Source organism: Phyllostomus discolor, chromosome 6 (genome assembly GCF_004126475.2).
Source record: "Phyllostomus discolor isolate MPI-MPIP mPhyDis1 chromosome 6, mPhyDis1.pri.v3, whole genome shotgun sequence".
NCBI lineage: Eukaryota > Metazoa > Chordata > Mammalia > Chiroptera > Phyllostomidae > Phyllostomus > Phyllostomus discolor.
In genome coordinates, this window is record NC_040908.2 from 13,387,209 (window position 1) to 13,399,508 (window position 12,300).

General features: G+C 44.5%; 1 protein-coding gene across 6 annotated transcripts in view; it reads right to left on the reverse strand.

Annotated features, from left to right (window-relative positions):
• DTNB (dystrobrevin beta) overlaps window positions 1-12,300 on the reverse strand; it is a 172,816-nt gene that overhangs the window by 128,633 nt on the left and 31,883 nt on the right. For 5 of the 6 annotated variants that reach the window (XM_028516745.2, XM_028516744.2, XM_028516741.2 and 2 more), the window contains exons 2-4: window positions 11,584-11,651; window positions 10,011-10,091; window positions 6,081-6,294 (exon numbers count right to left, since the gene is read on the reverse strand). In XM_028516745.2, coding sequence (XP_028372546.2) covers window positions 6,081-6,294; window positions 10,011-10,091; window positions 11,584-11,650 — 362 coding nt within the window. In that variant the 5' untranslated portion in view covers window position 11,651. Of the gene's footprint in view, window positions 1-6,080; window positions 6,295-10,010; window positions 10,092-11,583; window positions 11,652-12,300 lie in introns of those variants that run through there. The other variant, XM_036027737.1, reaches the window with a different exon arrangement.

Genomic DNA, 12,300 nt, shown 5'->3' on the forward strand with positions numbered 1-12,300 from the left:
CCCCACAGCTGCCCCAAACGAGGTCAAGGGAAAGTGTCACTTTCGCTTTGCTAATGTTTCACCACAGCTCCTGCATTCTTCCTCTCCGGTTAGAGGCAACAGAGGAAAACTAGTCACTTAGCAGCGAAATACCCTATGATTATGTCCTTTACCCAGCTGGTTCCTTCTTCTTGAAAAAAACTCATTCTTGATCCTCCCCACCAGACAGCTGAATTTAATCCACCTACATTGCTCAAGTAACATTTAAAAGTGAAGAGTCAGCTGCCCCCGGGTCACGGGATATACAATGTAACCTCGCCCAAGTCCATGTTTTCAGCAATGCCAAGGTGAAGCCCAGGTTCCTACCAGAATCAATTCTCTGCAAACAAGACTTGGGAAAGGTCTGGTTTCATCACACAGACGTGACTCACTCAACACCGGGCCTGTGATGGCTGCAGAGTTGACTAGCAGGTCAATATTTACGCTGCAGCACAATGAACAGTGAAGATTAACCCCCCCCACACACACACACAGAAAGGTACTAAAATGACAGGATGAACAGGCAGCATTTGTTGAGGAAGACGGGAGAGAGGAAGCGGGGTGTTCTAACCCCACCCACACAGAACCCCTCCGAGGAGCACTCTCCCTCAGTGAAGAGAAGGACGACGGTTCTCCTTCTCAGACATCCCTGCGTGACTCACTCCCGCAGGCCTATCATTTCGCCGTCTGACAATGGACCACGCACACGACTTCTAAAGGAGTTCTTATTGTCCAAAACCCAGAAAGCACCGGGACTGCCGCCGGGCCCAGCTGGGCAGACAGTGAGTCACCCTGCATAAACACGTATGTTGGAACGCGCAGGTAGGGACCTTCAGAAGCCTCTGCCGCCCCTACCTGCGCACGCCGGATGGGGACCGCTCCTGTCCACTGTGCGAAGTCTCAGACCCTGCCTGTACTCTCCATGTCTAACTCGCCTGGTCTGGGAGATGTTTACAGCTCTGGACGATCTAGTAAGAGCTTGCTATTCAAATTCATTCTTTTGAAAACAAGACGGTAGGGAACATTTGTTACTTAAGAAAACACGCTGTTTCTACATCTTTAGCAAGTAACTGTGGATGCAGCCCACGATAAATTAGTACTTCTTCCTTGAAAACAGACTTCTAGTCTAGAAACACTGTTACCAGTCCAGTGATCACACGCAGCTAAAAAGTAATGAAGGCATTTCTCTTTGGTTTTCAAAGTCATATATTTCCAGTTCATCTTAATTTACAAAACTTCACAGCGAATGGATTGTGCAAGCATCGACTACAAATCGAGAATCCACTTGGCAAATAGCAAATAGCTTAATCAAGTGAAATCAATGAAAAGTCTTCTTCAATTTTATCATAGTCAGAATGCCTGACAATTTTATATTTTTTGCCTACTAATTTTCATTTCAGCTTTACACATATTTATTAAGAATCCAATGCTGCATTAATTGAGAAATCAAAAAAAAAAGGTAAAACCTCTGCTCTCGAAGACTTCCGGTCTCGTCTGCACTCCTAGGAAGCAGTTCAGAGCACTGTAACTGGAAGTCAAACTAATGATACAGACTATAAGCCACCAAAGGGACGGAAGCGGGTGGGTGACGAGAATACGGCAGGCTGCAGAGGAGGTAGGAACTGGGGCACAGGGGGCAGAGGAGTGGGGAGCACAGACAGGACGGAGGGCAAATGGACACGTCATACTGGAAAAATTGAGAAGAGCCTCCAGTAGCTTAATCAGAATTTAGTGTGAGCCGAGAATTGTGAATTGATATTATTAGATCTACCTGAGGAGTGTGAATGTCATTCAAAACCACGGGGAGTCTGAAAGTTTCTGGGGCGGGAAGTCACATGATGAAAACGGCGTCCTAATCAGACTAACGTGGAGGTGAGTGTTGAATGGACTGCAGGAGTCTGACACCACCTGTCACTTTCAGAGAAAAACAAAGGCAAGGAAAAAGCAACACACTTGGAAAAAGAATTCCCCTTGCCCTTTAAAAAAAAAAAACACACGTACAAAAAGGAAACAATAAGGCTAAAAAAAATAAGCAAAATTTTTTTTTATTTTCTGAATTACTAGCTAATGGTCAAACAAGCCCTTTGCAGGTCTGCATGGGGCCCTGGCGTCAAGGAGATTCCTCTCTGAAAATCGGCACAAACGCATGACTTTGCTCGGGAGAAAAGAAAAGCTACAAAATACACAGTAAGTGATGGGAAGAAGAACAGGTGAATTTCAAGTTCATTCAGTTCTGCTCTCCGAATAATTCTGCCACCAAGCACGTAGCCTGGGGCTCAGTGAGCTGGCTGTGGTGGTGTCACCTCACACGGCACACCCCAACACCCACAGGCCAGTGGCACCCAGCAGGGCAGGGCGTCAGTGTGGCAGGTGGACTCCACGCCTCTCTCCCACCAGAGCAGCCGTTTTTCTCCCTTTGCACTAGGTTTCCCCTGAGGATTTCACGCTTTTAAAACATGCAAAGCCACTGCCCAGACGTTTCCTAAAAGAGCTATAATCCCATCCTTGTAAGAGTCAGAGCCTTATAAAAATGTGCGACTGCTGAGGGCACCAAACTCCTCCCGCCCAGCACTAGTTGTCTCCTGTTTGTATTTGGCTGGCTTTTTCCTGCTGCCATCCTGAATCAACCCAAGAACAAGTAGGGATATCAGTAAAAACTGTACATAAACACGTGTGTCAGCGTAAGATCAAGTCTGCAGAGAATTTGTGTGAGTTTATTTGAGCCAAACGTATGACAATCGTCGGGAAGCAAACACTCAATGGGTTGAGAAATGGTCCGGAAAATGGCAGTTTTGCTTCTTACTCGACACATTAAAATCAAAAGAGGAGGCATAAACGGGTTACACGAAGTCCGCAGGTGACAGATCGGGGAGGCGGGAGGAACCTCGGGGCTGGATAAAAAGTAAAAGGACACACCTTTTACACAGGTGGGAGCAGGACAGGGACAGGCAACAGTGAACACGAAGGCAGTCACAGCGAGGGGACTTGTGGTCCCCCCGCCCTCCGGGGCGGTGCCTGTGCTTTGAGGGGTCCGGGAAAGGCAACCGGACCTTCCAAAGGTGTGTTATCGTAGATGCAAAAAGACCACAGACGGGCTCAGCTAAGGTGAGGACTGACCTCTGTTAGGGAAAAATGCCTGCTGAGGACATGAGGACCCATCATGAGCTGCCTCCAGTTAGGAAGTTTTCATTTCAGACCATCCTGGGTGGTTACTTTAGGTCTCTGAGTGTGCAAGGCCACCAAGCAGCCCCCCTACCCCCCACCCCACCTGTCAGGTTTCACCTGTGGCCCCTTTCCTTCCACCCATGATGTGTTTGAGCCTCCCAGGAACTTTCAGTTTTGTTTAAAGATCACTACTAAGACAGTAATCTAATATTACCCTTTTTCAGCAATGTCCACTCTATAACATGCTACTTGGGCATATTCAGAATTTAAAATGAACTGGTTTGTTTTTGCTTTTTTTATATTGTTTTGTTTTTAGCATTGAGCATAAAGAGGGAACAATGGAAAATTTTAAATACATCCAAAATAAGCTGCTAAAACAGGATTTTAAAATAGTTCACAGTCATATTTCCAAACTACAGAGGAGTTTTTTACACAAACCCATCATGAATGAGATGTATAAGCTTCACCCCACAGGCATCTTCGCCTTGCTCTGAACATGCCTGCGAGGCCTCTGCACCTGCTGCCCCTCACCTTGGTTTTCCCGCTCTCCCTCCTGCCGTCTCCTCACTCTTCCTCCCCTCCAAGGCACCGTATTTACCGTGTTTGATATAATCAGGGATTCAAAGTGTGTAGTCTCTGCTCTATCATTTCAGTAGGAGGACTTTTTTTTTTATGACTTTAAAACTACTGTTTCTTGAATTAATTTTTGTTGCCCAACCTGAACTGATTTACTCCATGTGTCAGTGTCATGATAAGGTGCTGCTCGCTCACCGCAGATTAACAGTTTTTGTAATGGGGTGCAGGGCGGGGTCCCCTGAAAACAGCAGAGCATACCCCCACAACCTTGACTGGGGGCAGGGGGCAGTGGATGATGTGGTTTAAGATACTTTGCACAACACTGCTACGTTAATAGCAGTGCCTTTCCTGAAGGGAAGGGGCCTGCTGCCCGGGGTGCAAGGGGTACCTGACTCGAAGAGCATACAGTGACAGGGGAGGCGATGCCCACCCCAGAGGCCCCCATGTCCCTGGGAACTCTTGCCCTGACTAAAGATGGCAACCAAAACTGGCAAAAATGGCAGACGCTAACACATAGGAGGGGCCAGTGATGAGGTCCAGCAGGAAGTTCTAGGCCAAGCTTTCAAATGAGGGCAGGCTGAGCAGGTGGAGAAGAGAGTCCACCGTGAAGACAGGAAGTCGGGAGTGAGCGGGAGAGGCACAGGAGTGCACCACGAGGTCTGCAGAGGGAGAGGCCGGAGTAGGGAACAGCTCGGAGGAAATGACGGAGCCCAACTAAGCACGGATTCCTAAGAAGTGCTTGGAACTGACGTGTGACCGGGGAAGCTGAACCGGGACCAGGGATGCTGAGTTGCAGACTTCTGCTTCTCTGAAGGACGTACAGAGAAGCCACTCTCTTGGGAACAGGGCGGCTCTGAAACCCACAAGAATACTCTCCAGAGAGGACAGGGACCTGTTTGCGCAGCTGGTTGAAGAACAGATAAGGATATGGGGAACTTCTGGGCAAGTTCTCACGGGACAGGAGTGCTCTCAAGCCCCACCCCCGCCCAGGCTGGAACCCTGTTAATAAAAACCTGTTTCCTTCAACACTGATGGTTGGGTCACGTGTCAAGGTGCCACATGGCCGAGCCCCCATTTGCTCGGCTACAGTTTTACTAAGATTTTTGAATCAAAAGAATCATTCCTTGGACAGTATTAAAATTACAGTTTTACTGTGTAAATTGCTTTAAAAAATGGCATCAGAATTTTGGCACTTATGTCTCATGTCACACTGGTTTTAAAAATTCAAATTTCTTTACATCATTTTCTTTTAAATGAATAAAATATCTAACTTATAACATCTCATAAAGATGCTATAAATTTAGTGACTGCCTACATTGTAACTTGGCTTTGACATTTGTATGATTTTACCATCAATTCACAGAATCCTCAATAATATAAAACTTAATAGCAAATGTACGAACAAAAAAAAATAGGTCTACAGAGAGAGAAAATGAAGCAGAGAATTAACTCTCCCGAATCAGATGGCTGATAAAATAGCAGGGATGAGAAGTCTGAACTCTTCGTTCCTGGAATACAACCACTGACCTCTGTGTTTCTATCATTTATGATTTCCTTTTGATTTTTATAAAACCAACTTAATTCTCCATAAATACAAAGAGAGCAACTCGTTTCTGTTTTAATTCAGAGAATATTTAAATAGTTTTCTTCTATTATTGTAACATTATAAAGCAATGTTCTGCATTGAAAAAAATTAAAATCTGACACTGAACATAAATAAAGAGAAAATGAGACAGTATATAGTTCAGGGGCATTTGTTGTACGTAAGAAAGACAAGTTAGCTTTAAAAGTCAAACAGACCCAGCCCTGGCCGGGTGGCTCAGTTCATTGGAACATTGTCCTGTACACCAAAAGGTTGTGAGTTCGATTCCCAGTCAGGGCACATACCTAGGTTATAGCTTCAGTCTCCAGTTGGGGCATATACAGGAGGCAACTAATTAATGTTTCTTTCTTATATTGACGTGTCTGCCTGTTTCTCTCTCTCTCCCCCCTTTTCTCTCTCACTAAAATCAATAAAAACATATCCTCAGGTGAGGATTAAAACTAAAAAGAAATAATAATAATAAAATCAAATAGAAACCCTCATAAGCAAATTCACAACTTGCCTCTGTTTCACTGGACAGGCAACTACACCTTTGCCCAACTCCATGTCTCAAGTGTGTGACTCTCCGAAACGTTCCAGGGCTTAGCATGTGACACGCCGCAGGGCAGCAGGTCACTAGCTATGACTCTAAGTGGACAGCCCTTCGCAAGGGAGTATGGAAGAAGAACGATTAAGGGACAAACATTCTTAAAGCTCAGCCAGCCCGGGAGGTACTAGCCTGTCGTACGCGGCGATCATGAAGTTGAGGAGGAGGCTGATGGACTGGTCCACACTGATCTGGTGCGTGGAGGGCAGGCGCTTGTTCAGCTGGTAGTAGATGGACGAGATGACGGTTTCGAGGCGGGACACGCTGATCTCCGTGCTGTGGTCCAGCGTGTTAAGGCCATTGTCTCGGAAGGCTTCGATCATGTTCCAGATGTCAACGAGATGGACTAAAGCACAAAGCAGATAAACGGTCAACAAGTTAGAGGTTTTAATTCATCAGAAAGGCATACGAACTTTACATGTATTTACACTTGATAGATCAGTGAAGGCCGGCAGGAAACGCCACCCCAACATGCCACGTTGGCATCAGGATCTCTGTGAGCCAAAGACACTTGAGAAACAGCAGGTGCCGAAGGCGAGGTGTCCTGACCCTCACCTTTTCTTACTGACAGCAGGAAGTAAAACCCCCACATGAAAGATGCCTTCCCTATTCCAGGGGAGAGAAGCATTCTGAGCAACAGAGACAGCGAGTGGAGGCCAAGAGTAATCTGTACGGACTTGTTAAAATGTTACCTTTCTTTAGTCTCCCCATATATGTTGCAGTTACTTTTCCAAAATCGCTACTCTTTGTTTAACCTAGTATACAAGCACTTGGACCTAGTCACTGTGTGGGTGACTAGGGGGCTCCCGTGTGCCGTAAAAATCTGTACGCTTTTCTCCTGCTACCTGTCTTACATCAGTTTAATTCTCAGGCCCAACCAGAGACCCTAAGAGGGCAGAGGTAGAGTCTCCTCTACAATAGCCTCAAAAATATACAATGTAAAATTCAACCAAATGCCAAAGAGACACATCCACAAGCTTTGGGGGAGGTATTAACACGCTTCTTAGTAAATGAGAGGCAAACACACAAAAAATAAGTACGGATAGAAAATTAAACTGTATAACAACCAAAAAAGGCACAATGAACATTATATGAAATACTGCCCCCAATGATTGGAAAATATGCTTTATTTTCAAGAACCCAAAGAATATGTATAGAAATGGACCTTAATTGAGTCATAAAGCTAATCTTGACAAATTTCAAAGAATTAAAATCATATAAATCATGCTCTCTGAACAAAATGAAATTAAGTTAAAAATAATTCTAAAAACGGTAACTTTTTAAATGAATTTTGCCTTTAGAAATGAAGAAACACATTAGGGAACTTCCTTAATATAATTAAAGGTATCTACAAAAAACTAAATCAAACATATGACTCGACAGTAAAATGCTAAAAGCCTTCCCTCCGATATTGGGAATGAGACAAATGCCCACTATCATCATTTCTATTGTACTTCAAGTCCTAATAAAATAATTATGCAATAATTATTGGTACAAGTATTGAAAATGAAGAAGTATAAATGTCATTATTCAGAAAAAGGAAAATTATACACACAGAAGATCATAACAATTCTATGGATAAATTACAAAATTTAATATCTGAGTCTAGAATGATTGCTAAACATAGACTGATTTAAAAGTAACTGTATTTCTATGTATCAGTAACAGACGGTGAAATTTAAAAGTATCATAAGTCATCAAAGACTTAGAAATAAATCCAATGACAAATGTGCAACATGTCTACAAAAAATATATATAAATACAATTGGCAGAAATAAAGACCTAAATTAATGGAGGGACAGACCATGTTTGCAAGAGGAAACCTCAATATTGGAAACACGGGGAATCTGTCAACTCTCCCAACTTGATTTACAGATTTAATGCAGTCGCAACAAAACCCCACAGGGCTGTACATTAAAAGGATGAACTTTGCTATATGTTAATTACACTTATAAAAAGAGAGGCAGAAGGAAAATATCCCAGCAAAGTTCTTTGTGTTATTTTGTTTGTTCTTAGTAGAAATTGACAAGCAGAGTCTAAACTATATACGAAAATAAGTGTAAAAACCCCAAGAATACCCCAATCTTAAAAAGAAAAACAGAACCAAGTAGAAGACCTCCTCTACCTGGCATCGACACTCACTATAAAGTTGTGCCCTGGCTGGCGTAGCTCAGTGGTTTGAGCGCAAGTCCACAAACCAAAGGGTGGCAGGTTCGATTCCCAGTCAGGGCATGTGCCTGGGTTGTAGGCCAGGTCCCCAGTGGGGGGCGCACAAGAGGCAACCACACGTGGATGTTTCTCTCCCACTCTTTCCCTTTTCCCTCTCTCTAAAAATAAATAAATAAATAAAAATCTTTTTTTAAAGATTTTATTTATTTATTATTTTTAGGGAGGGAAGGGAGGGAGATAGAGAGAGAGAGAGAGAGAGAGAAACATCCATGTGTGGTTGCTGGGGGTTATGGCCTGCAACCCAGGCATGTGCCCTGGCTGGGAATCAAACCTGGGACACTTTGGTTCCCAGCCCGCGCTCAATCCACTGAGCTACGCCAGCTGGGGCTAAAATCTTTTTTGTTAAAAAAAGTCATGACAGTGGTTACTGGTACAGGACAGACAGAGCGATGGAACGCAAGAGTCCGAAAGCAGATCTTCTCACATACAGACGCTGCTGTGAACAAGCTTGTGCATTTCCCCAAAGAGGGTGAAGAAAAGATTGCTCAGTGATAGAGGTAAAGTGGTCTTCTGGCTCAACGGTAGAGGGAGATAGAACACACGTAGAGAAAACCTTGAAGCTCGACCCCTGTAGGTACCGTGGACCCACAGACATCCTCCTATTCATGTGGATGGAGAATCGCACGTGACAAAAGGAAACTTCTAGAACAATGCATTTTCTGCATTACGAACCCCACTGGCCTGGTTCAGATTCTCGACACTCCACACACAGACTACCATTTCCTAAGAGTAATTACAGGAAGAATTATAAAAATAGTAGGTTCTTTAGAGCAGTGGTTTTCAGAGTTTTTGACCGCAACCCACGAAATTATATTTAAATCATACCACACACACACACACACCCCTAGATCCTAGATATAGTAAAACACAAATTTCACAAAAATACTTTTTAGATTTACCACATAAGCTGCGTTCTGATTTTTATTTTTCTTTCTTTTCTCTATTGCATGCTTTAAATTCTGTCTAGGGCCACCAAAACAATTTCATGAACTATTAATGGATCACAACCCATAATTTGAAAAACCATGCTTTGAAACACCAGAAAATAAACATGACTTCAGTCCAGAACGGAATCATACTACACTCTTCAAAGAGAATTTTAAGCTGGGATTTTCGAGTAAGACTTAAAGTAGGGTAGAAGCATTTAGCTGTGAAAGTGACTCGCCCGAGGCGTAGGTTTATGATAATTGGCAAAACCAGGGCCAAAACCAAGGTTCTTCCCCATTCTAAGGCCAACGTTCTTGCCATTACACAAAACAGTTTTTCATTAATGCAGACAGATACATACAAACACATATGAGAAAAGTGCAATAATTCTGCCATAAGTTAGTTCACCTTCACGGAAATTAAGAAAGATTTTTATGTATTTTACGTGCATATGTTTACATATATTTTATTTACTTACTTTATAAGCAGCAATTGTGCTAGCAATTGCTTATAGAAATGGCTGATTCGTGTTACGTTTAATCAAGAAAGTTCATTCTTATTACATTTTTATCAAAATATTAATATTTTTCGTTTCCTCCAGAAGCTGATACGTTGTACTAGTTCTGCACGAAGCTTTTCATTAAAACGTGACAAGGAGAAACCCATTCTCCCGTTTACAGACTGTACACGACGTGCCAGTCTCACGACTGGTCCATGTGGAGCTGATTAAACATTCTGAGGGACAGGCGGAGTGCCACGTTCTTTCCATCACGCAGTTTATATTCTGCTGAGCACTTCAGACAAAAATAACTCCATCAAAATTACAACACGACTGAAAGATGTTCAAGTCTTCTATTTGACGTTGCTGAGAACTCTATGCAGCTATGTGTACAAGAAACGACTTACGGTTGCATCGTTTCTGGACAAATCGTAATTTGCACGCTGTTCGGTACGTGGAGAGTCGTATGACGTCGAAATTCTGAGCACCTGAAAAAGGGGCAAATAAAACATGTTCAGCTGGACTTAACTGTTTAACTTCCACATGCTGGGAACAGACACTCTGTTCCACTGTGCTGGCACAGTGTACATGGAACTTTGTCAGCTAAGCTTTCTGACAAAACTGAAGGCGGGAGGAAGGGTTGACCAGGCCCGTTTTCTGCGTGCCCGCTCCGCGCCCGGCACCATGCTCCTACTTCTGCCGACAGTACCCGGTCTGCTGGCCTCTGCAAGCTCCGAGGGAGGAACAGTCACGACCTGCATTAACTGACTGTGTGGAGCAGAGAGGGGGAATGAAGCCGCAGAGCAGGGAAGACCGTAGCCTAGAGCCAGGGGCGTCAGTTCCAGCCACAGAACCTGACCGTGGCCCTGATGTGTGCCTCGTCTCAGCCTCCGTGTCCTCCTCTGTAAAATGAGGGAACTGGACCAGCCGATCTCTGCGGTCCCCTTCCAGATCTGTGGCAGCCTGTATTTTTCAAAAACGGGCCTTAACGCAACGTCCAGACCAGTATTTCATGTGCTTCCAGTGCACTGTCCCTCCCTGTCAAGAACGAAAGGTGATTTCCCTGCACCTGCATCTGGGCAGGTGTCTGTGACTGCCTTAACGAACAGGACGTGGCAGAAGTGACACGGCCTGACTTCTGAAGACAGGCGACGAAAGGCGGTCCGCTTGCCCCTGCCCTCCCTCTCTCGGGACTCTCCCCCTGGGAACCCACACTGGCCGTCCCTCTGAGAAAGGACCTCAGGGGCCACCCGGCTGGGCTCCTGCCTGCCCTCTCCAGCTCAGCTGGGCAGCGCCAACTGCGTGACTGTCCAACGCTTTCTGAAGGGTTCACAGTCCCTGGCCCAGACCAGCAAGCAGCCCCATTTCAGGCAGAGGCGTCTGAGGTCCCGCAAATGAGGGCACTAGTCCAGGCCACACAGACGAGCAGCCACAAAGCAAAACAGTCCTCCAAATAATGAGGACCTCCTCTCAGCCATCTTCTTCTCTTTGTTCAGTTTTACAGAATAATGTAATTTCTAAACAGATTTCAAGTTCTATAGTAAAGTAATATACTGCAGCACGCCTCCATACTATCCATTTCCCGCCCTGCTCTAAGTGCTGAACTAAGTCTTCTGTAGCCAGGATTTGTATCCAGTGCCAGGGACATTGAGTGACACATTAATTATGTACCAGCACGTGCGAGCCCATGGTCACAATGGAGCTACGGCAAGAGGTCTACACTGACAGGCAGGCCTTGATCTGACAGACACTCTAGGTGACACTGCAGCCGCACTATTTGTGGCCTTGCTACGGAAAGCAGTTTGAGTCAGTTCCATCAGAGTAATACGCTCTGGCTTGGGGTCCACCAGCTCCATGACTCACTAACTCTCCTTCTTCCCATTCGAAAGCTTGTAACTAAAACCTTCTGTGACTTCATCAGGGGAAAGAAAAACACTCCCACGCACGAGAACAAGGACTCCAGGAGCACTCCAGACTTACGCATTTCTATGAACAGCTGCCTCTTCTCTGCCATGGTCTTCCGCTTATTCCCACTTTCCTCGATCATCCTGGGGACAGAGAGAGAGACAGCAAATCACTGTGTAACCTGACAACCAAGTGCTTCCCGTCCTATTGGGAAGGGAGAGGTACAGGAAACCAAGCTGTGTATGCACATACGAAGAGGGCATCGGTAAAAATAAAGTGGGAGCCTGATGCCAAAAACACAAACCCTTTTTCCTCCATGGGATGCCTTCTAAAATATTAAGTCAATGCTTAAATGAGCTTGTACATGCCTCTTGGGCTGAAAACACGGGCTGCCTTATTTCTAACTCGGGTTATTTTCTCTGCGGGGTCCTACATCAGCTGAGGCAGCTTCCCATGTCCCTGCCGTTTTACACAGGTGAGTATGCTACTCAATATCACTTAGAAAATAATTACAGTGAAAGGCTATTATAGTAAAGAACATAATAGTGAGTTTACACATAAAATGTATAAATAATATCTTTTTATATTAAACAAATATAGGTATTCTCCTCTCCCCACTGGAAGAACTCCTGAATGTAACTTTTTATCACATGGTAACAGTCATTTACGTTGTCAGACTTAGGCTATGCCAGTGACTTTGTTAGAACGCGCTTCATGCATTCACTCATCTAACCCTCCCATCAACCCCGGGTGCTGCTATTATTATTATTATTATTATTATTACTACTACTA